This window comes from Cyanistes caeruleus, chromosome 1, assembly GCF_971803275.1.
Source record: "Cyanistes caeruleus chromosome 1, bCyaCae1.hap1.1, whole genome shotgun sequence".
NCBI classification, from domain to species: Eukaryota; Metazoa; Chordata; class Aves; order Passeriformes; family Paridae; genus Cyanistes; species Cyanistes caeruleus.
Genome location: NC_141701.1, coordinates 45,989,201 through 46,014,369, shown reverse-complemented (window position 1 = coordinate 46,014,369; position 25,169 = coordinate 45,989,201). Strand labels below are relative to the sequence as shown.

Below are 25,169 nucleotides of genomic sequence, written 5' to 3'. Positions count from 1 at the left end.
GTGGCGGCAGCGCGGGGCGGGGCAGAGCGGGACGGGACTGGAGATGCTGAAGGGAGGCGCTGCGAGTGGAGCGGACTTGGTTTGGAGTCTGGAGCATCTCTCGGAAGAGACTGCTGGAACTGACCCTGTTAGTCTAGAGAAGAGACGATTCGTTAATGCATGTAAACATCTCAAAGGATGGTGCCAAGATAGTGGTGCCCAGCGACAGGACAAGGAGCAGTGGCCATAAATTAAAACACAAGAAGTTTCCACTTCGCCATGAGGAAGGACTTTCTTATATGGAGGGTGGCAGAGCACTGGAACAGGCCGCCCAAGGGCTTGGGGCGGCTTTCACCGGTGAGTTCACCGGCTGCAGGTTGCTGCCGTGAGAGTGAAATAGAGCAAGAAGATGTTCGGCTGCAACATCAAACAAATTACAGACGCTGGAAGTGCTGAAAGCAGGCTTGATTTGTTTCAGTGCAGCCACTGGAGGGAATCTCGGTGTCGCCGAAGAGCCTCATGAACAAGTTTGCAAAGTCTAAGCCAGTTTTTGCAAGAATGAAGAGCTGCAAGGAGCAATTGGTACAGGGACATTGAAAGCCCCCAGCCAAAGCATTTTAAACGTGATTTTCCCTGGGCACACCCGTTGCTCAGCCTGTGTGCATTCCAATGCCACACGACAGGCTGTGGGTACAGAATTCCTTGCCTTCAGCCAACTTGCAGCTGGCCGAGGTGTGTGTGCTTCCGTGGCTGGCAGGACACTGGCTACCCGGTGACAGGATACCACAGCCCACATCATAAGACACGAATCTTGATCCTTACTCACTTGCTCTGTTTCTCAGCTGTTGCTGGTGGAAGGCCCTGGCTCTTCCCTCCAGCCCTAGCTGGCCCTTTTGATCACAGCCCACATTTGTCAGTGGCAACCATGGCCACCCCATGGCTGTGCGACTGCTTCCCAACTGGCATGCTGTCTCCTCAGATTAGGTCTAGGCTGGCTCCTGTCCCCAGCCCCATGTGATGACCCACATCATGCTGCGACTGCCCATCACCCCCTGATTTTTCCCCTTGACAACCTGTCCCCAGGCTGCTGGCTCCAAGCTATTGTTGCATTCCTACAGCGTCCCGCTTCCCAAGGACTCACCACCTGGGTCTGATGCGCTCTGTTACCAGAATGACGCTTCTTCTGCCCTGTCTCTTCAGATTATACAGGACTAGGAGTTGATGTGATGCTAATCTGGCTTGCTTTTCCCCAGGAAATATCTGTGGCTCAGTGCTTGCTCTGTAGGTTATGCTAAGATGGAGCAATGCCACCGTGTCCATTACTTTGTATTTCTAACCATTTCACTCATCACTGTGGTCCATTCTTTGGACTATTTTGGTCCATTTTTTTCTGTCTGCTACACTCTTTATTATCATCATCATTATCATCATAGTCACCACTATAATACTTGTAGGAAACCAAAAATAGGAAGATTTGAAGAAACTGTTTTTCTAAAGTTCATATGTTTCATGGTATATATATATGGTTATTATTACATGGTCTTGTAGTGAACTCAGAGAGTAACTGTTGTAGTACCTGTGTGTTCAAATTGGTACTTTTTTAGTTACTACAAACAGCAGCAAAGAGCCCTACAAATGAAGAATGCATGATGGCCATGGACAAATCAGTATGTGATCAGAACTAACGATCTCCTACCCAATTAGTAACAGAATTAGGAAGACTTTTTTTTTAGCATACACTTGTCCCTGGAGAACTTGTGAGGTGTCTGAAAGCATCCCAAGGCTGCAGGCACAGTACACATGTTCCCATCAAATACACTGAACACTGGGAACGCCACAAAATGTTTTTCCACACATGTGATGCCCAAATGTTATGTTCTGGTTACCCAACCCATGTGTATAAAGTATTTTGCACTGGGGTGTCTTGGTGATCGCAGTGTTTGAGACAAAGTGGTTTAGATGCCAGCCACATAAACACTCTTAGAATATAAATGTTCCATTTTGTTCTTCCACACTTTCAGGTTGGCTTTTGAGTTGAGGAAAAAAAAAAATAGGCTTGCAGGATGCCACAGGTGAGGAAGCTTAAAATGAAAGGAGTAATTTCCCATTTTATTTCCCCAAATGGTTCAAACTAAATACATGATTTTTTTTAAGTTCCTACATTCCTATTTCCATGCAAAATACAGGAGAACAGTGTTTGAAATTTAACTCCGTCATTTTCTAGAGGGAAGATAAAAGATCATTCACTCATAGTTGTTGAAACTATCTCCTTCGCTTCATTTTTTCTGAGGATTAAATTAAATCCATTTTTTTGCCATTCGTGATGTTTTTTCATTCATCTGTTTAATGTTTTGGACTTCCACAGATCGAAAGAAATATTGAAAAAGGCAAGTCTGAAGCTTTGGGGTTTTTACCATGCAAAGGGAAATTCACATTCAAAATCAACATTTAAATAATGGCACGGATGCATACAAGCAAGGAAATAGATAGCTACAATGGAAATGTGCCACATGTCTCAGAACACATAACCACAACAGGGTGTCTCTTTTATGACTTCCTTAATGCACTGCAATATGCCTAGATATCAAAGGACATATGGTATATTTTCCCTTTAATTGCACATTTCTTTGCCCTTGTGAGTTACTCACAACCTTAACATTATTTAATTGTAATTTAGATGCATAAATCTCAGTCATCATCAAGAGTTTCAAATGCAAATATGTTTCAGTGAGATCTTGCTTCCACCTCTGTTCCTACTTTGGTCAGTATAGTCTTTCTTTTCTGTTAATGAGCATTTGAGTATGTCATATTTTTTGGAGAGGGAAGAATTCAGACAGAGGAGTATCAGTCTTTTTCTGAAAGACTTTTTCCTATGTTTCTGACTAATTTCTTAATAACAAGTTTTCTGTGACTTGTATTATCTGAATTTCCACAGAGTCATGGACATTTCCATCCACGAGAAGGAAAATACAGCATGCTGATTCATTACCATTTTCAAATGTACATTTAAAATTAAAAAGAAAAAAATTAAATGTAGTATTTAGGAAGCTATCTATGAAAGAAGGGGACAGCAAAGAATTTTATGGTAGTACCACTTGCTTAAAAACCTTCATGACTATAGGTCTTGGTATGAGAGTTAAGAATTCTTCCTATGAGCCAAGTGTTTCTTAGGCAAAGATTTTAATATCTTTTTTGGTGAGAGCACCTAATTTTGTGTACTCACTCCAACTGACAGCAACCCACCCTCTTTCTTTACTATAGTAAGGATGATAGCTCAGGATCTAGTGCTAGTAGATAGGTTAGTGGTGAATTTAAGCCTCTTTTTCAGGACAGACTACTTTTTCATCTTGAAATTAAAAAAAACAAAGGGGGTGTTTATGCTGGTAACATCGACAATACCATCAGGTAACAGAGGCGATCCCAAGGAAAAAGCGTTTTTCAGTAGATGAAAAAGGAAGATGAAGAAAAGAAAAAATGCCATTTTTGGTGTAGTATTTCTTACCAACTGAACTTGATGATCTCATAACTTTTTTGAGATTTTCTAATGCCCAGTCTCTGTGTTAATTCATCTTGTGGCAAAATGAAGCTTGCACCTGAAGGTCTGCCTATGTAAATGGTTGAATTCTGTTTATTTAAAACTCAGCAACTTCTTATCAGCATACACAACAATATCAGAGTGGTTTTTAGGGTAAATGGTGCTTTTTGCTTCTTAGAAGAGATAAATTTGTCTTGAATTTATTCTGCCAGCTTCTTGCCTTTTTTGGGGGTTTTTTTGGCAGAATTTTGTAATTTCTATTCTGCATTGGCTATTGTATGCAATAGTCATAAAAAGTAGCACCTGAAATGCAAACCTGTATGTTCCAGTATAAAATTAAATACTCAAACAGCTCTGTACACTACAAGAATATTGGTGGCTCTGCCATATTCCAGAGGAGCAGCAACAAATCCAGAAAAAAAATCATTGGGATGCTAAACTTTTATTCTACTACCTGTCATTTTAGTCTGCAAATATAAATATTTAGAATAAAGAAGCTCACAGCAGGTTCACAAGCTTGCATTTATGGGAGGGAATAAGTGCAATACCTGTGGTGAGAAAATCTTTCCATGTCCTCATTTTATTTTTCAAAAGGGAATCTCCAGCCACTAGGAACATATGCTATAAATAAAAAATAGCAGAACATCTAATCTAAGCCTCCTTAGAGCTGAACATTCCTCAAGTATTCTTTGAGGTTAATATTTTATTTTAGGGCACAGAAGCAAAGTGCTACAGTTCTCTAACTTCTTCAGTTTTTGAATGTTGAAAGCAAAGCAGGAAAGAAAACATGAGAAGGCACTGCCAAGCCATACTGAAGAAAAGGCAGAAATGATCTTGATGATCACTGAACTTTCATATCTGGTAAAACACAACTCATTTGCAGTGGAGAGTCATACTGTTCTTCTGGGGACTCTCACTTCTGCATCATCTGTATCACCTCCAGCGTCTGCCTACTGAAGACTCATGACCATGAAGGACAGAGGAGATGACTGAAAAACTAGAGGGCAGTACTTCCACCTTGTCACAATTCCAATAAAGTTCCTGAGGGGAAATAGAAAGTGCAAATTATGTCATGTGTGATTTTCTTTCAGCAAGTCTGATCCCATGAGGTAAAGAAGACCCCGCTCATTCTGCTGGCAGTGCTATTTCCAGTGCTGTCCAAGATGCTTTTGCCCTTTATGATAAGGGCACATTGCTGGCTTACAACCACCTTGTCCATCAGGACTCCCAGGTGCTTTCTGCAAAGTCATCCCTCAGCACGAGCTGGTGCATGGGGTTGGTTCTCCCCAGGTACAGGACTTCGCTCTCCCCTTTGTTGAACTTGATACGGTTCATGCCTGACTATTTCTTCAATCCACTGAGGTCATCCAGGAGTGATGGTGTATCAACAACTCTAACTCTTGGAACATCTGTGAACTTGCTGAGGGTCCCATTCCCTCATCCAGGTCAGTAATGAAGAAGTTGAACAGCACTGGCTCCAGCAGTGACTCCTGAGATGTATTGCTGTTGACAGGCCCACAGCTGGACTCCATGCTGCTGATCCCAACCCTGTGAGACTGACAGTTCAGCTAATGCTCAGTACACCTTGCTGTACACTTGTTTAGTCTGTACTCCATCAGCTTGCCTATGACACTGTTGTGGGAGATAATGTCTAAAGACTTAACTAAAGCTGAGACTATTAGAATATCCATCTCCGTTCAGACAATATTTCTATATTATTCCTCTAGATTGCCTGTTCTTGCTTCCACCTCTGCTCAACTACATTCTTGTGTTTGGGTTTTGTCAGGAGCCCCTTGTTCATGTTCATCCATACAGACTCCTTGCATCCATGCATGTGTGTTTCTTTTCAAGAAGGAGCAAAAAAGAAGAAGGAAGATGCTTTATGTGAGTACAATCTGTAAGAAGAGGGTCCCAATGCAGAGAAGGTCCACTGTAAAAAACAGGAGAAAACATAGAAAAAATAACTAGTAACTATGTTGATTTTTAGCATTTATTTTATGGATGTAGCAATGCTTTTTATCACTCTATTTTCCTTTTATTCAGCATGAAATTTTAAAGCATGCCTCTCACACAAAAAGATACTTCAAAAAAGTGTTATCCTATAATTGCAATATATTCTTTTCCAAGCCAAATAGCAATATATCTTACTATTAAGTCAGTCTGAAAATCAAGATGAGTTTGCTCTTGGTATCAGTAAGAAAAAAATCTAAGTTAAAACACTAATTAGAAGCTTTACTGATGGGAATGTGGGCCATAATAATACTTATGCCTCTTTTATGTTGATTCTATAAGATTAGAGTCTGTAAGAATCTATAAGAATAGAATTTTTCCTAACTATAAACCTTCATTATTAAATACTACTTGTCTTCGAGTAATGACAAAACGCAGTTCTGTGTAATTTTCTAAATATATTCACAGACTAGCTATTAGTGTGTATATATTTCTTGAAGGAATAAGGTACTATTGCTCAAATCAATTCATTAGGCCATTTTCTAAATGCTCTATTCTTTCTTAGTCATTCCAAATGGGCCTTTGATTCTGCCATCTATGATGCATCATTTTACCCTGCTGATTCAGCTAGGGAGAATAATTCAGTTTGGAACAATTATCTTTTGTATTTTTTATTTATGTATCTACTGAAAATGCTAAGCATGGATTTCAATCTTCTTTGTCTTTTCATAATTCCTCATAGTATTTGGTCAGCATCAGCTTGTAAAGTTCATTAGATACAGTCAAGGAAAATAAATTATAACCCATGAATGAAGAATTGAAGTAACTTTTCTCTTTGGAGAAAGGAAACAAAAAAAACCTAAATTCACCTGAAATTATGATAAGGAGAGCCAAGTGGAAGAGAGTGGTCAAATCTGGGAAAGAGAAGCAGATTAAACCTTCTGTGTTTACTGATATTTATTTGTTCGAACCAAATTTTTGTAAGCGAAGTAATCAATTATAAGGCTAGAACAGAGGACAGAATTTTAATGGATTGACAATGTAACATGAAATTTTCTATGAAAACTTTCATTTGCATAATTTAACATGGAAGTTTTATGAGCTCTGGAACAAGTAGAATTGATAGCTAGATTATATGTACCTATTGCTTTGCACTTCAGAAAATAGCGAACATTTTATATTAGAAGTATGAAATCATAGCCTGTTATTCTTCTTAAATGACCAAAATATCAGCATATGTCTTTTAAAATAATAAACTGTTTTCTAGATTTATGCATGTAATATTTTACCCTGTGTGTACTTCATATAGTCACGGAAAATGTGAAGTATGATGTTGGTTGTGATATACCAAAGCTCTGGTCTTAGGTAAACAACAAGGAGAATATTTATCATAAGAAAGTTGGGTATAAAAGGGATGAGTTTTGTATGTAGTGTACTAAAAGTATACTTTTCTTTCTTGAGTACTGGATAAGAAGATACATTTCTTCAAGGAAAGGACTATGTGTTTTCCTATAAGCTCTGTTTTACATCAATTTGTTAGTAAGAGAGAATCTTTAAGGAAGACTTACTAAGCAAAGGAGGGGTTGCTTATGTTTTATTTCAATCATGCTTAACCATCATAATCATGTTCAGCTCAAAATCCTTGTTTATTTATCACTGATCCTATCATTCATTTAATTTCTTCAGTCCATTGTCAGATCTGACACAGTGCTGGTCAGTTTTCTTTTTTCATTTATTTGCATCTTCGAAGAAAAAGGTTTTATGAGGGCAAGTCTGAATTTCAAACAACTGAGTAAACCACAAAGTTCTTATCTGCTCTTGAGATATTGACTAATATTCATTCCAATACTCTCTCAGAAATTTTCAAAGCAACAGTTGCCTTCCTTCCTTCCCTCCTTCCATCGCTCCATAAAAAGAGCTTCTCACAAATCACTGTACTGCAAATGCCTTCAATATTCATCCCGACCAAAATATTAATGAAACCAGTGACAGTGTTAAAGTCGCAGTCTGGTAGTACCTTTCAGATAAGTAAACCTCACAGCAAGCTGTTAACCAAAATTCATGTTTTTCCTTCAGTCCCCTCTACACTTGTCTTCCCAGTCTGTCTCCTGCGCCATCACTTTTACTTGTCTGATCATGTAGTGAGATGTTTAAGGAAGATAAATTGGCAGAAAACAAACTGTCTTTCTTTAAAAGCACTTCTCTGCCTGATCAGTTTTAGAGACTGGGACCAGATGAGTTTCAGTATCAAAGCAAGGGAAGATGATTCACAAGGCAGAAGAGTGGAGTAGCTTTACCCTTTGTCAACAGTTAACTTTTAGAAGATCATAGCCATGACTGCTATGGACAAAAGGTAATTAGGAGTCCTAGCTCCTTCTTTTCTCCTTTCTTAAGTACTGTATGTTTGTTTGTGTGTTTTTTTCATTTTCCCAAGGTGAGCATAGAGTACCAGAGTTACTTACCAAGTGGTGGTGTTTAACTTTGCAGTCTTCTACTGTTCTATCCTCTGATGTGCTCATCACACCTTCTTGGCTTCCTGTCCTGCTGGGACCTGCCTGTACTTGTCTCTTATTCCCTAGTTTATGTCTCAAGAGTGTAGTTAATTGGATTACTCTTCAAGTTCTCAGCTTGATTCCCAAAAGAGAGAAAGCAAGGAAACCCTCACCCCCATCTGTTTTTCCCATCCTCTGAATATACTTGTTTTCACTGTAAACAGTGCAGAACACCTTTCTTACCATTCTCATTTTAATTTCAAGAAATGCTCCTGGATGATCCTTGTCTTCAGGACTGGTAAATGTGTGTTGGCAGTTGGACCACCAGGGATACCATTTATTGACAGTCATGGCACAGGTGAAAATGGTCATAATCAGCTCTTCAGTTAACCCAGGTGAAGCTTCTGCCCACTTTCTGTATCTCTTCTGAATGAACAAATGCTACTGGGGTTTTTTAGTGGTATTATATTAGAATAACTTTTTTATGATTAAACTTCAAGGAGGGAAAGCTAATCATCGAACCACTACAAATATTTATTCCCTAGATAATATAAGGAAAGAAAACAACAGCACTATAAGCTAGTCTTGCACATGAGACCATGTGGACAATCTTCAATTCACTTAAGAAGTTGATAGTGATTTAGATGCCAATGAAACTGGAAAAAGTTTGGAATTCCATTTGAGAAACACTGTGCGTGCCTTTTTTTTTCTTCTCTGATGTAAAGTAGTATATACTAAACTTTGGCGGTTCTTTCAAACGGAGCTTCTTGGCTGTTTTTACAAAAAACCCTGACTAACTCAGCCACTAAATGCATTCCTAAATCATGAATATAGATTTACATGTGTTAGAATAGAAATAGTTAGAATAGACTATAGAAATAGTCTACATTCCAGCTTACTCAGAATGCTTCTGCCATGGACAAAATTTGAGTTCCTTCAACTGTTGCTCACAGGAGTGTCTTAAAAGATTGAAGTTTTTGTGCTTTCCATAGCTGTTGATCAGAAGGGGTTTTGGCAAACAAGAGTTGCCAGAGGATAAAGAAAAATATATGTGGCATAAAAAATAGTTGAGAACTGCTGCTTTCATGTATTTATGTTCCTAGATATCCTAAGATGAAGTACTGGAATATTAGCAGAGTAACTATGAGCTGCAAGGGGAAACGGTTGACCAGGCAGACAGGAAAGTCGTGCACTGCATGTTGCACAGTGACTGTGAGGGAGTCCCTTTGCAAAATGTATGTGAGCCTTTATAAGATCAACTTAAGCAGGTAAGTTCATGTGTGTTGTGGTGAGATATGCAACTTCCTTTCTGTCATCTGCAATTGGTGGCAATGCTAAAACTGGCTAAGAGTTTTTGGAAGAGAAATACCCCAAAGTTACTCCAAGAGCTCAAAGGACACCATCAAATTAGCTAAGAAGTCATCCAGTACTAAGTGCATGCTAAAAGCTTCTAGAAAAGTCTGGGCCTCTTTCCTTCACAAAAATGTAAAATACTTGGTAAATATACTTGTTTTAATGATTTCATTGTATGCTACGCAGTGAAGTCTGGTGCAAAAAACCATCGAACTTGCTATCATAAGGAGAAACCAGCCACCCCAGGTAGGTATTAATGACTGTAGGAAACAATTATATAAATGGTATGCAAAATCTTCTCACAAAAATTATTCCAGGTGACACCTGTGCATTCAACTTGATGTATGAAATCTCCCCTAACATCTGGTGGTACAATGTTAGGTGACTTTTGTAGTGTCTCTGTAGATTGATAGTGCTGGGAGCTATAATGGTTGCTGCTGATTTATAATAGCATAAGACACTGTTGGGAACATTTCATGCAGGAAGCAGTGTAGGAAGGTGTATGGCAACATGCTACTTGTGTGGGTTGTATAAGACATTATCATTGTCTTTAAAAATGATGAAAATTATAGCAGTGTTTTATCCCGTAGTGATCCTTATCACAGTGTTTCTGACATGTTGTTGTCCCTTTCTAGCTTAATAGCTTCTGTTTCCATCACAAGTGGAAGATACAGGCTTTATAGTATATAAAAAACTTGCATTAAAATATTATCAGAATGCAGTATTCTCATTTTTTTTGTAAGTTACTGTAATACTACTTCTATAAAGTCCTGCTAACACACTAAAGGAAGATAAACTTTGCTCAGCACTGGTGAGGCCACACCTGGAGTGTTGTATTCCGTTCTGGGCACCCCAGTATGAGAGAGACATGGATGTACTGGAGAGAGTCCAGCAAAGGGCCCCAAGGATGATGAAAGGACTGGAACATCTCACCTATGAGGAAAGGTTGAGAGTGTTTGGACTGCTGAGCCTGGAGAAGGCTCAGGGAGATAATGTCTATAAACACCTGATAGGATGGTGCAAAGAGGACAGCACCAGTGGTGTTCAGTGACAAGACTGGAGGTAACAGGCTCAAACTGAAATACAGGAAGTTGTGTTGAACATCAGGATTCTTTTTTTATTGTATTTTTTTTTTTTTTTACAATGAGGGTGATGGAGCATCAGAGGGTATTGCCTGTCTCTAGGTATTCAGCTTGAATAACAAATTTTAATGAGTAAACTTTGAAATTCAGTATGCATTTCCTCTCTCCCAGTATGATTGTACATTATATGACTATGACTTGGATGTTTCGGAAACAGTACAGAAAAAATATGGGAGGGAACAATATGTAAATGCATTTTCCCAAGTGTTTAAATAGGGCAAACAATTTGCTTTGCATTAATGCTTTTGAAATTAGACTAATTTTTCCATTTTAACATTTGTTCAAAGTTTAAAATACCCCTCCTTACCCCTTCAAATATGAGAACAGTGTGAAGGAAGGAAGAGGAAGGGAAAAAAATTCTCAATCTTTTTATTAATGACCAAAAGAAAAAAAAGATAAATCCAGGCATTCTTTGCAGACACTTTTTGATCAAGTAAACCAGTTTCTTTGAATTATCCATGGAACAAAAATAAGGAAACAAGATTGCAGTTCCAGGTTCAGAAATCATTAGCTTCCTATGCTTTTATGCTCTTTGTGTATTAAGGGTGAATCAAATTATGAATTCCCAGTGGAAGACCAGCAGTTCAGCTAAAAAAGATATATCTATTTAATTTAAGGAGATATGCAAGCACAGGGAGGTGGAAATTTAACACACCAGTCCAGCAGTAGTTTACTACAATGTGATTCTTGCAAGGATAAAGGAAAAATAGATTACAGCATCACAACTGGAAATCCATGGCATTAGTAATTTTGTTTTACTCAGATTTTTAATGCAAAAGACGCTGAAATGCAAGTTACAGAAGCAGAGAAGGGAAAAAGATATATGTCACAGAACAATTATGACAGCATAATGTTTTTGAAGCTCTTAGAAGCAGTAATTATCCACAGTGCACAGAGTTGCTGAATGAACTTGTTTCAATCTAAGCTGAGTTTTGTGGTTTTCCTGAAACATGATGGAGGTAGAGCTGTGCTACTTCTGATATGCTTGAGCTGTGTTAAATGAGGCTTTTTTTCCCTCCTCACACATATATTTGCCCCAAAAAATTGCTGATGTGTTTTCCAGAAGCTGGTGATTGGTCTGGGTTAGTGGTGGTACAGGATATGTAAAGTCAGTCAGAACCTCTTTTTTCCTCCTTTTTTATTGAAATTTTTGCAAATAGGCTAATTACTGCTCAGTGGTACTATGAGTCCAAGAAAGATCTTATTTGTGTTCTGTTTCAAGTACTAAGTATTGCTCATTATTCATGAGCAATATAAAATTAATAAATAAATAAATAAGATAGCAGTGCCACTTTACATAATGCTGTATTATTATAGATCACTGCAGCTTCAGTGATAAAACTTTTATTTTAATGAGTTTTACTGGATAGCAAGTGGTATCCAGTATAACTTCACAGTATAGTTCTATAATTCTTAACATATTAAGTCTGAGATCAATTCGTTTTATTCTCTGTGCTCTGTTGAGAATATATTTGTGCTCAATGGCTAAGCTTTAATACTGTGGATCTCTTTTCTAAAGGCATTTTTACCATACCTGTTTCCTGTTACTATATGTTTTCAGCTACTCATGCCTATTGTTTGTGCCCATTCCTCCCTTCCTTCTTCCTTTGTTCACTTAGTTTTCTGATCTTTCTCACTTAGAGCCATGCTTGTGAGGTGCCTGTGCTTTCCAGACCTTCCCACCTCATCAGGTCATTTCCAGCTGAACATGAACCAGCTGTGCCCAGGTGGCCAAGAAGGCCAAGGGCATCCTGGCCTGTATCATCAATAGTGTGGTCAGCAGTACCAGGGTAGTGCTTGTCCCCCTGTACTTGGCACTGGTGAGGCTGCACCTCAAATCCTTTGTTCAGTTCTGTTCATGACAAGAAGGACATGGAGGTGCTGAATCATGTCCAGAGAAGGGCAACAGTGCTGGGGAAGGGTCTGGAGCACAAGCTGTTTGGGGAATGGCTATGGGAGTTGGGGGTGTTTAGCTGGGAGAAGAGAAGGCTGAGGGATGCCCTTATCACTCTCTACAACTACCTGAAAGGATGCTGTAGTCAGGTAGGAGTTGGTCTCTTCTCTGAAGGAACAGTGATAGGACAAGAGGAAATGGCCTCAGATTGTGCCAGGGGAAGTTTAGATTGGAGATTAGGAAAAATTCCTTCACTGAAAGAGCTGCTGAGCATTGGAACAGGCTGCTCATGGAAGTGGTTGTCACAATCCCTGGAGGTATTGAAACAATCGTGTGGTGGTGTGTTTTTATTGTTAATTGATGTTAATCGTTTGTACCAATGATTGACCCCAAATTCCTTTCTCCCCCTGAAATTGAATGGTTTCTCTTAAATTCTCCCCACCGTTCTCTTGTGTCACTCATTCTGGTATCCTTCCCCTTGCTCCAGAATGGTCTTTGTCAGTCTTCCCAAACATCAATGATATTAAAGTTCCCCTTTGTCCATTATTGTAAATCTTGCCCTTTTGTTCTAGACCCTGCCCTGTCAATCCCTTAACCCTTGAGGCCCCATTGGCCTATGTGACCAGTCCTCTCCACCCCCTCATCCCTGTTGGTCCCTGCATTGTAATCCCCTCCCCTTGCTCCTCCTTCCTGGATTCCCCATTGGCTGCTTGCTTTTACCCACCCATTGGTTGCTGCTCTATAAAATCCCAAGCACAGATTTGGTTGGGGCTCTTTGGTCCCTGATCCCCTTGGGGGCCAAAGCTCTCTGGGATGCACACCAAAGGCTCCTCTCCATCCTGTACCCCTGTCCTGGGTGCTTTCACTGACACCAAAAGCCATAGAGTGTGCCACTCCAACCCACAAACTTGCCAGCTGTACCCCTGATTGCACGGCTTTCTGGGGACAGTCCACACATCTGTTGCCATACCAGGGGCTAGGGATCGTGCGGCCACAAGATCTGTATGTGTGATACCGAGGGACAAGGTTTAGTGATGGACTTGGCAGTGCAGAGTAATGGTTGGACCTGGTGATCTTGGTGGTCTTTTCCAACATAAATGTTTCTATGACTCTCTGATGTAGCTTGGGGTTCCTCAAATCAGCTAGCACTGCAGATGCACAGCCAGACAGGAATTCCTCTGCTGGGACTTCATATGCCTCACTGTTAGTTCTCTTGCTATTAGTAGCTCAGTATAGTCAAGCTTATATAGCAAGCTTTATGTCATATAACAGTTTAAAAGTATATGCCCAATTCTTTTATTATACCTTCCTGTTGTACTTTCAAATTTACAAAGTTTTAAAGCTGCAGGGTACTGTACCTCATGGAATAAAGACTTTGACTTATGCAAATCTGTATATACATTGTGACCTGAATATCCAAAAGAAAGAAGCACCTCCATAAAAAGATCATCAGTCAAGACAGAAAAAGCAGGGCAGATTGTATCTCTGACTATAAATAAACTAAAAAATCTATTGAAATTGCAACTGTCTTAGGTTGCAATGCAAGATTTAACCAAAAGTATTTTCCATTCTATTCTACTCCTAGTCTACTCTAGTCTAGTCTATATTCTATTCTATTCTATTCCTTGCCATCTGTTAAAACCAGTGTTCCTTATCTCTTCCATGACCCATCCCTCATAACTGGGGGATATCTTCTGTTAATGGGCCATTGAGTCTCACTGTGTGACTGATAAAATTACATCATCCCATTGTGAGATGCTCCACCCAGGGGAGGAGCCAAGCATTCCTACTTGCCTGTAATCTGAGACTTGGAACACCACAGTCAGCCTTTCTCCACTGGCTTCTGAGAGGAAGACTGGACCCATCTATACCACCACTGGACCTTCAGAGTAAAACTACAGCCTTCTACAGGATCATTGCTTCAACAGAACCACATCTGTCACTCCAAAAGGACGGCAGCCACCATTTAATCTGTTACCAATGCCCTGACCAACAGGGTGTCAGGTTGTATTCTGATTCTGTCAGGGCATTTTTTGTACTGCTGCATTTTTATTTTAATTTTCCTAGTAAAGAACTGTTATTCCTATTCCCATATCTTTGCCTGAGAGCCCCTTGATTTCAAAATTATAATGATTTGGAGGCAGGAGGGGTTTACATTTTTTCCATTTCAAACAAAGCTCCTGCCTTCCTTAGCAGACACCTGTCTTTTCAAACCAAGACAGCAACTAAAATGCAGGTGTGTTTACTGCTGATATTAAATAGCTATCTGTGATTTGACTTGGTTGTTTCCATTAGTAAATAAATACACATTTACAACTTTGGTTGCCATTACTTAGTCTTTTTGCTCATGTATTCTATTCCTGCATTTCCAACTAAGAGAAGATAAAACTTTTGTAAAAAGGATCATGGACATATTAAAAACCCTTGAAGCATACTAGATAGATTTTATAGGATTATAGGAAGCTGGAACCATTGTGGTATGTAAAACTGGTTTAAGGCCTAAGGACTTAAAAAGGTCCTTCTTTGGAAGAGTTAAGGCTTGCTGTGTGTGGACAGAAATTTTGGAGGGCAAGTGGCTTTATGGAGGGTGGTTTGTGTTTTAAATATGCTATTTGAAAGCCCCCAAAAAGCTTAGAACAGCACAGACTGATTCAATGCGCACTGTGATGGTCTCAGCTGTTGGAAACAGGTTATGCAGAGCAAACTACGGGCAGTATCTATCCAACCTAATAGCTCCTGGAAAAAAAAAAATCTGAGCTGCTGTTTGCTGTAATGCATTCCTGTGCCTGGAAGGCAAAGAAGGGACTTAATTCTATATGAATGTCAGATGCGCCCATTCATGGGTTATTTGAAGTAGTAGAACAGGTCAGTTTGCCAAGGCTGGGTGTTCATGAAAGGAATGGTTACGTGGTTAAATGCATCTTCAGCTGACTTTGAAAAGCAATTACGATGTTTAGCAGTATCCCCCAGACAAGATCTGGGTTCTTTGTGGGTTTTTTTGATGGTGGCATTTACCCACGAGAATAGAGATTTTTTTAAAACCCCAAAACTCTAGGTAATGACAAAAGTAACCTCCTTACATGTGCTGTAACCTCTTCAGTTATGAAAATAGCTTTCAAGTTCCAGATTCTTTGTTCCTTTTTATTCTGAACGACATTTTGTATTTCCCTTAACATTGCTAATAAAGAGTGTGTACTGGGCATCTATGATAACACATTTTTCCAGTGTGGGAAAATGACTCTTCCTTTTATTTCCTGTGCAGTTTCATACAATGATTTGTTTGGAGAAGACAGTATGCCACTTTTAACTTTTTAATTTTCTTAAAGATATGCATATTTCTAAATTGTCAGGGTATGGGGTTTTTTTTCTTTACTGTAAAAGTGCTATGCCTTTTCTTGTAATGCGTTTCATATCGGTTTCTTCGTTTCTTGATTCGTGTATTTTTCTCTCACTATGCTGTATTTTATACTCCCCATTTTCTCACACTGCTGGGATTTGCAGCTTTGGTGCATACACTTCTGCTGTCTTTAGCTGTTTATTTTTGCCTCTTTCAGATATGTTTTCATTCCTAAGAATTTGCATGGGGGTCTCAGAAATTCCCTCTAAAGTTCAATGGCTACAAGAAGATAAAGGCTTGGCTTTAAGTAAGAAGCCAACTCCATTCTTCCTGAAGTCCAAGAATAATAAACATGATACCTTGCTTTGTATCCTCTTCCCATCTGCTGTCAGTCACTGCTGGTCTTTGCTGAAACTGAAGCATCCCTCTCTCCTGGTCTCTGTGCATCCTTTGGCATGTAGGAGGTAACTCACTGTACCCTGGTTGTTACTTTATGTGTGTAACACAGCTTGATATGCATTAGAAGCGATGTAACTTGGACAGACTTGGCAGAGCTGTAAAAGGTACAGAGGATGCTAACTCTTGCTTAACCACTTCTTTCACCATCTTCTTAGCTTGCTCTGACACTTGGAAACTGTGACCATTGCTGCTTCTGCCACCTCTTTGAGATTTTGGGCTGATTTGTTCTGGAATAGAGTCCAGAACTTGTCCATGGCAAGAGGAGAGCATTTTCTCTGTTTCTGTTGCTGCTGACAGCAATATAAAGCACTACAGCTGTGGAATCAAGCAAAGTTGTTACTCAAAATGGCCAAAAAAGAGCAGTGTTTCTCTTTCTTGTCTACATTTCTATCTGAAAAACATAGTTGCAGGTGAAGTTTAATACAAAAATATTTTTTTTTTTTCCTCCTAGTATTTTTTTGAGATTTTTGTACCACTTTAATAAACCATACAACAGGCCCTGGATTTTGTAATTGCTTATGTTGTGCTCAGCTTGGATAGTTAGAAGCAGTACCCCTTAAATTTTATGCATAAAATAAAGCATGTGCATCAACATGCTTCAGAATGTATTGAAATTTAACCCAGACTTGGCTATGATAACACAACGACCTCAAAGCAGAATTACTGAAGGTCATGCTGAGCTCCCTTCACACGTGCAAAAACTTTCCATTATATTCTGAAATTTGTCTTTAGAGCTGTGTTGTGTGTATTCTGTAAGGATCACACTTGCTTTACAAGGGGGACCGAGTTCCTCAGCCTTTCTTCAAGTCGAGCCCAGGACATGAAGGTCAAACGGGACAACTTTGTCCCCTTCATCCTTTCTGTCCCTAAGTCCGTGCTGCTTTCTCGGCCTGCCAGCAAGTTTCCATCACGACACGACCAACTCCCACACTTGCCGGAGCTGCTTTTGTTTTGAATGGAAGCCCCAAGGACACCTGCAGCCCAGGTAGAGCCGGGGGTGGTCTGGCGCAGGTAGGCGGGCCGGAGGCCGGCCCGGCGGGAGGAGCAGCTCCGCGCCTCTGCCGCGGCCTCCCCGGCGTGTCCCCATCCCGGGGCTGCGGGCGCGTCCCCCTCCGGCCGCCGGGACTGTCTCCGCCGCCGCCAACTTCAACGCGGCACAAGCGCTGGAGTCCGCATGGCTCCGTAAACACGGGCGGGCTCAGAGGGGCGGCGGGGCCGGGCCGGGCGCCGCCGCAGTAGGACGCGCTGGCAGCGTTGGACCGCCCTTCTTCCCTCCTCCCTGCCTCCCTCCCGCCGCCGGCAGGGGAGGCCGGGCGGTCCGGGCCCACGTGCGCGGCGCCCGGGAGCCGGAGGAGCGGCGCTGCCATGTGTTTCTGCGGGCGAGCCGCCGGCCGGGGCACCGCCTGAGCGCCCCCCGCCCGCCATGCTGCGGGGCGCCGCGGGGCTCTGCGCGACGCGGCCGCCCCCCGTCCCCTCGCCACCTCCTCCTCCATGAGCGCCTCGGCGGCCCCCGTCAGGCTGATGCCCGGCGGGCACCCGGAGCAGGCGGCCGCCTGCGCCCCAGCCGCGGGCTCGGCGCCCGAGCGGGGCAGCCCCGGCGCTGTGCCCGGCGGCCCCGCGGCCGCTGCCGCCCCCGCCGGGACCCCGGTGCTGCGGGGGGCCGCTCCCGGGGTCCCGCGGCCGGTGGCGCCCAAGGGGCCGGCCACGGCCAGCCTCCAGTTGCCGGCCAACTTGCAGCTGCCCCCAGGTGAGTGATCCCCTCCCGGGCTGCCCCGGCTGCGGGCACGTCCCGTGTCGCGACTTAGCCGGCATGTCGCTGGCGGGGGGCAGGTGGGCAGGACGGAGCCGCGCCGCCCTTGCTGCTGGAGATGAGCCGTGGCGAAGGACGGGCAGGGCGGCGGGGGTGGCGGTGATGGTAGCGGCGGTGTGGGTTCGGGCTGCTCGTCTGCCCCGAACTTCTGGGGACCGGCGTGTGCGTCTGCCTTGCCGGGCATTGGCAGCGTGACTGGATTCAGTCGGGTAGCGCTGGGGATGCTTGCAGCCTGTCTGAAAGATGGATCTGGAAGTCTCTGGATAAAGGCAACTTCTTACTTTGCTGGATAGCACGAAGAGCAGGAGGAGTAACCAAAAACTCAGCGGCCAAGTTACCATCTGACTCGAAAGAACTGCTGGAGGCTTTAGTGGAACTTGGATGAAGGAGTATTTGGGGGAGGGGGGTGTGAGCGTGGGCTGGCGGCTGCAGAGCGGCTCGGTAACTTCGGGAGCGGCTCAGGTTCCCCGCACTCCCCTCCGACCGGGCGGGCCCGAGGGACTTCTCGGCACCGGCACAACCAGGCCGATGTGGCTGTTGATGGAGCAAAATACTGCCGTGCCTAAGGAGGGCAGAGTTGAAAGTTCATTACGTGTTGCTCCTTGAAACACTTTTTTGCTATGAACCCTTTGTGGGAAACATAAGAGTCCGGAGAGATACCGCCCTTACAGATGCGAAGTCCTTCTTTCTATAGCAGCAGTGAAAATACTAACGTAGGAGTTGCACAGTGCTGATACACATATCTTAATACTTTGGAGAGCAACAGAGGATTAGCCAGAGCTTTCACCTGCACTTTCTCTTAAGAGGGAGAAGGTTCTGAACTTCCCACTTCTCCCTGTTGGGCTGTATTTAAGTGGTTTTTTTTTAAAAAATAGTGACTTTGCTTCCACTGGTTTTGGTTGTGCTCTGTTGAGACCCAAGATATGTAATGACTTTATTGCTATTTGATGCTGTAATTATTTCCTGCCAGGACAGTTCTGTTGTTGGAGCATCTGTTGCAATTACTTTCAGGTTGGCTGTTGCTGAAAAGGATGACTGGCTTTACAGTAATCCCTGTGCTGGTAGTGCGTATTTGCTTTTTTTTTTTTCTTCTCTCATTTATTTTTTTTTTTTTTAGTCCCAATGTCTATCAAAGACATGCACCTCCCAAGGAAATATATAATGCTAATTAAAAATAGTCTTTAGTCAGTCAGTTTTACTGTAGACTTCCCAGCATTCATGATGCTGTAATGTCTGGGTAGTCAGCAGTCAAGGATGAGTCTAAATCCTTGCCAACTTTCCTCTGAAGTGAACCATGATGGAAATATATTAACTTCTTGGATGGAAATATATTAACTTCTTGTACTGGGGCTTCCCAGATGTTCAGGTTTTGTATCTAATATTTTTGCTTTCTGGAATGCATTGACATTCAGTTAAACACCTTTCTGTGAAGGCAGATGCTCATGTGAGTTGCCTGTGAATTGGGAACTAGAAGTTATCAAAACTTGTGGGTTTTTTGTAGTGGCTTAAGTTTGATTGCATCCAGGTAAACTGTTGAATGTCATCTGACTTGAATTGCGGTAGGAGGCAGATGCCACAAAAGTAGTATTACCCCTCACTTGCATCAGCCTTGCTCCTGGGACAATGCAGTCTTTGTATCAGAAGTTCAGAGATGCTGGTACTCTGCAGCATTGTAAATTAAAATAACTGTATGGACTTTAGTGCTTTGGAAGAAACTAGACATTGTCAGATTTCATACAAACATCAATGTTTCAGGGAAACTTGCCTATGTAATTGTTGCAAGGTTATATAAAAATGCATCCCATCTTGAAAAAGTGTTAGTATTTTACCTCCGTGTTCTAGGTGGATTCAATTTTTAATTAATAATAAAAAATGCAAGATGGATAGCACTGAAGCTACAAGTGCTAGCAGCATTAAAAAGAGAAAGTGGATTAAACCACCAAATTCCTAGGCTTGAAAAGTTTTTATTTCAAATTCAAATTTCAATAAATCTAGCCCTACAGGATAAAATACAGAAGGGGGGGATGCACTTAAGTTTAAAATCATGGCATTCAACTTTTGTGGTACCAGTTAAGAAAAATGCGTACAGAAAGCATCCTTCCCTTGAATGTCCTCTTGCTCAGAATACAGCCAGGACTTGGGAAAAGCAGATGACTTGATAATGACTGACTCCTCATGTCTCTGAGCACAGATTGCCCATCTGCCAAGTGCCTCTTTTTGTCTGGTTGCCCAGGAAAGATCATTGAGCTTTACAAGTTCTCTTGGTCTTGAAGGACTCAGACTTGCTCATGAGTAACAAGGGTTTTTCATCACCTTCCTATGCTTTCCTCTACAAAGTGCTGGTTTTCAGCGGAGCAGCCAGCTGTCAGAGCAGTGCTGCTGATGCCCAAGGCTGTCCTCCTGCACCAGTCCATCCCTGGCTGACCACCACTGAAGGCTTGAGCACGCAGTAGGACTCCAGCTGCTCTGACTTCAGGGTTTGGGTATGTACCATCAGCTCTTAGACTGAATGGTTGGGCTGTGTCCTCCCAAATGGAGGGGATTTGATCTGCTAAAGGGACCTTTTCTCAGTTGCCTCTTTGTTGACAAGGACAAGGCTAGCAGCATTTCAGAAGGCTTTGCAGGTAGCAGTCTGGGTTTGCAGAGAGCAGAGGCATGGAGAGTGCAGTGCTGCCTCAGTCCTGAGCTCCTTGTGGCCTGTGCTGATGCGCACAAACCTGCAAAAGTCTCACGTCATGGACCATCTGCTTAACAAGAAATTGTGTCCTTGATTAACCTGAGTTTAATGAGGGGGGGAGAAATGGATGGGCTGTGCTGTTAAACAGGAGGAAATAATTGGGAAGGGGAAGGAGAGACAAGGGCTGTGACAAATGTGTGTAGTTCACCTTAGTGTCTTTGGGCCCCACTCTGCTTTGGAGAAGTGGAGGGTAGAAAAAGTGCATAAAAACAACAAAAAGAATGTTGTTTCTTGGTTTTGTTTACTTTCTTGAATTTAGGATTTTGTCACTTCTGTGTCTGTACTTTCAGTCTATCCCTGGCCCTGGAATGCTTGTTACAAGCAGGTGTTGAAAGGACAATTAGTAGATAAATCTGCTTCTCTGCTGGTGGGATGAGAAAGGACAGAATTGAACCGGATGCCAGGGATCCTCCATTGTTACCTTCAATCTGCTTAGAGCAGGATAACCCTTTGAAAACCTCACCTCTTGCCACTGCTACTGGTTACAGGGCGGTGTCAGCAGCTGCTATCACTCTCCACTGTAGCATTGGCTTCCTCTTGTGTGTATTTCTGTTTTATGCTTTCCATTACCGCTAACACCAGTGGACCTGAGCAAGTACGGTGTCAGCAAAGAGCAGTTGCCCTGAGTGTGCTGTATTTCACTAGTAATGTGGTGCAAGGCATAGTCTCCGTGTAAGGTTTCCTTTGCACCTGACTTAGAGGGGAACAGCAGCAAGAGCAGCTTCTTGGTTTCTGTTTGCAGCTCAGTTGTCTTTGCTTGGATGTTTTGCCTTGTCTGTGGCAGGTTTTCCACTGCCTGCAGCTTATCTAGGCTGATGGTGGGTAACTTCAGAAAGCACAGCCGCTGTTTGTGTCAGGTGGCTGGGCTGTGTGGCATGAAGGAGGCAGGCAGAACGTGGACTCCTGTGTGTGAGAAGGAGAGAACCTGTGGGGTATTCCAAAACTGCAGTGGGTTGGCATGGAGCCTGGTCTTGTCGAGTTTCTCTTAATTTTCTGTAGAACCTAAGGTAGGTAACCTGAAGAGGTAAGGGCTGATAAACATCTGGATGCTGCTGCCTTCTGCTTTTGAAATTGACCTAATGTGTCTCATGCAGAATGCTGTGAATCTCCCATGTCATGGTCTAGTTGTTGTTTTTCGGTGGTAAAACCATACGAGGAATCCGATATTTTCGTATTTGTATCTGGTCTGTTGCTTTAGAGTAGGAGGTAATGCTGATTTTAAAATACTTCTTATACTGTATTTGAGTAGGAGTAGGCTATCTAAGGATTTCTTGTTTCAACAGGCAGAAATCTGTAGAAATTCCTTTAAAGTATGCAATTTCTGGATGTTGATAATCCCATGAAGTCTGGGCATGGTACTTGTGCTTAGACCAGTAGGGGCTAAATAATCGGTGCTTTTAACCTTTTGTATCACAGTTACATCCTCTGTTTAGCAGGCTTCTGAATGGGGGTGGATTCTCTGCAAACTTTTCTCTTGACATTAGGTGACACTGATCAATTTTTATTTTTTTTTCCTGAGGAAGGGTGAACAAAGCTTTGGCGGGCTTGAAGAACTAAGTCAAACTTAGTGAGGAAATGTTTCGTGCTGCAACCGTTTGAAATTTCAGCTGCATTGTAGAGCTGAATTTTGCTTTCAGGACTGAGTGTATCTAGCAAAATAATGCCTTCCTATGATTAAGTGCACAGCCATGTGGGAATTAAGATTTAAATCTCAGCAGAAGATGTAAAGCTAATGTCTAAATTTATGGTTTTCCAAGACAGAAAAAAAAAGATGCATTAAGAATACTGAAGCATGGAAATATGATGCTCAGTAAAATTAATGTTGGATGCTGTTCAGATTTTACAGTCAATTGGAGTGTATTGCTAAGAATTACAGCTACAGTTTGGTGAAGAGTAAACTTTTTTTAATCTTCAGAAGAGAGAACATGAGCAGGACTTGTGTTGCTTTTGCAGTATTTAAAGGACCTTTCAGCTTCTAGCAGTAAAAATAGCATCATCCACACACAAGTGACAGCTGGAAGAAACATTATTAATTATGTTTCAGTATTCTTTTTCCCAGAGATGCTGATAAAATCTAGTTAAGCTCATGTGTTGTTATTTTGAGTAGTTATCATAGCAGGTTTTTAAGTAATTTTACAGAACCAGGTATTTGTTATGCCACTTGATTGGAATCTGTGCTGTACCTATTGGGTAGAATTGTATTTACAGATACAAGTATATGCAAGTTTTGATGTAAATTGCAATGCTTCTGTTAACTATCAAAGATGAATAATTAGTACTGTCATAACCATTTAGACAAAAGCAAAAGGCAAATACTTTTTTAGAATTCTCTTTGGATGAAGCTACTTTTCTGAAAACTGATGATGTCAGAAGAAAAGCAGGTATAATTTGCAAAATGAAAGAGAGCACAATAGATGCTTTTAAGTGTCTTGCTATTCAAATTGTCAGGATTAAGGTCTGTTCTGCCATCTGGATCACCTTTAGAACGAAGTCCACTAACAGATCTTTTCCACCAGTGTCTTGAGGAAATAGTCTCAGTTTGCAAGTGAAGTGGGGTAAAAAGGCAATAGATAAAAGATCTTTGTTGCTAATGAGCAAATCTAGGGTCTATTAAGAGACTGTTAAAGAGAACTGGTGAAGCTCAGTGATCTTACTGCACTGTAAGAACAGTCCCATGATATGGTAACACTTAATTTTCATAGCTCATGTTTGCAGACTTCTTCCAGTGCACACTTCCAGTTTGGTGGAGGCAGAGGAGACGCTGTCACTAGTACTGGCTGCTCCTAGGAGTTGCCTGGGAAATCAGAGTTCCTTGGGTGAATGTCCAGGCTAGATTAACAACCGGGTGAAACAGCATCCCTTGGTTGGCACAGCACCTGGAGACTTTCCCTGGCAGCTTGCCCAGTGGCAGTTGCCACCTAGTCCCAGTGGAGCCCTGGGAGCCAGGTCCAGCTGACTGATGGCTGGTGCATTACCAGGCAGTCTCAATGGGACAGCCAGTGCTTTCTGTTGAAGGGGGTAGGTGCAATCAGAAAGAACACCTTCATACATGGCACTTGACAAATATGACACAGTTCTGGTGCCAGTTTCCACAATATCTGTGTAGACAGAAGTTAATGTTTCCCATGAAGGTTTTGCTGTCTTCTGCAATTATTTTTGTTTGCTCTATCACACTTAGAGCAAGGTGGTGACCAGTGTTAAGATTCAGTGTTTATCCCTTGTTTGCAAGTGAAAAACCATCCAGCTGAGGAGTTACTTTGCACTTTTGGAAGAAATGAAGTGTAATTCAACTTTTTTTCTGATCCCCAAGTGAGCAGTGAAGAAACAAGGGTCCCATTTAAAATTAATCTGAATTAACTGACTTGATTCTCATCTTATTTAAGAGAGACAGAGATTTAAAGGGGACTGATCTTGTCCTTTCTTGAAACACTACCAAAACACCAATGATGTGTTTAGCAACTCCTGTTATAAAGTTAAGATCTGTGGTTCAACATTTCAGATTTCTCTGTAACAGCCGTTACAGAATGGCTGTTCCAGAAATGCTAAGTGTTGGCATACCTTCTGGTCCTTAGAAAGCCATGTGCTGTATGTATTATATATATGTGGCTGCAGTGTGCCAAGCATGTAACTTGCTGTTTGAAGAATTCCACTCCAGTGAATACTCGGAGTACACAAGAGGATGTGGTGTAGAGACTCAATGCTTCTTTCAGCACAGTAGGAATTGTCTTGAGAGTAAGGAAGTGTCACTTTGCTCCTTTGAGGTACTATTTCACTGCCATCAGCTGAGTCCCCAGCAAGTATTTGAAGCTCCTATATGAGGTAATTTGTGTTCCAGAGAACGCTCAACTCAGATCATTTTAGCTGTAGACAATCCTAGAGCTGTCTGATTGCTCTGATAGGAAAGCAACCTAGCCTCAAGGTGCAGAGTAGCAAACCACAAAGATGGGATGTGGAAATGCTGATGGGAAATGATCCCAGTTGGTGAAAGGCTTGGCCCAAGGACAAGAGCTGGATGTTATCACAATATTACATAAGGCTCTGCCTTGTGGTACACAGTGTTGGCTGGGAATCCCTGATGCCTACACGCAATAAAAACAAAGCCTCTTGGGATTCAGGTGTAATAAATACACTCTGAATCCAAATAGAAACTAGTGCTATCTTGTAACTATGCCCAGAAAACCTATTGGTTGTTTACAGCCCTTCCAAGTACCAATGCAATATCCAAATTTTCTTCAGATGGTTCGTATGGGCATCTGCTGCTTTGCAAAAAAACTTGACTACCTTTGCAACTGGTACAGTTATACTTTTGCTTAAGAGTTCTACTATAACTGTAAAATTATGTGGCTATAAATGTACTCTCAAGGAAAGAAGCTCAACTGTTTGTGCAGTCGAGGAGAACTCTTTTAAAAAACACTGAAATGTGGGCTAGTATTCTGTGAAAAGGCATCAGAAAATGTGAAAACTATGGTGGCCCTTTTGCT

At 41.9% G+C, this 25,169-nt stretch overlaps 1 protein-coding gene and 1 long non-coding RNA gene across 2 annotated transcripts in view; both read left to right on the top strand.

Moving 5' to 3' along the window:
- The first annotated feature begins 19 nt into the window (after positions 1-19).
- On the top strand, positions 20-10,547 carry LOC111924919 (uncharacterized). The gene is made up of 6 exons (XR_015286991.1): positions 20-4,959; positions 5,301-5,398; positions 7,680-7,817; positions 8,221-8,351; positions 9,060-9,224; positions 9,945-10,547. It is a non-coding gene; the product is annotated as an uncharacterized LOC111924919 (long non-coding RNA).
- Positions 10,548-17,617: 7,070 nt separating this feature from the next.
- Positions 17,618-25,169, top strand: part of TAF4B (TATA-box binding protein associated factor 4b) — a 70,095-nt gene continuing 62,543 nt past the window's right edge. Inside the window, exon 1 of the mRNA XM_086889825.1 lies at positions 17,618-17,888. Coding sequence (XP_086745951.1) covers positions 17,633-17,888 — 256 coding nt within the window. The 5' untranslated portion in view covers positions 17,618-17,632. The remainder of the gene's footprint in view (positions 17,889-25,169) is intronic.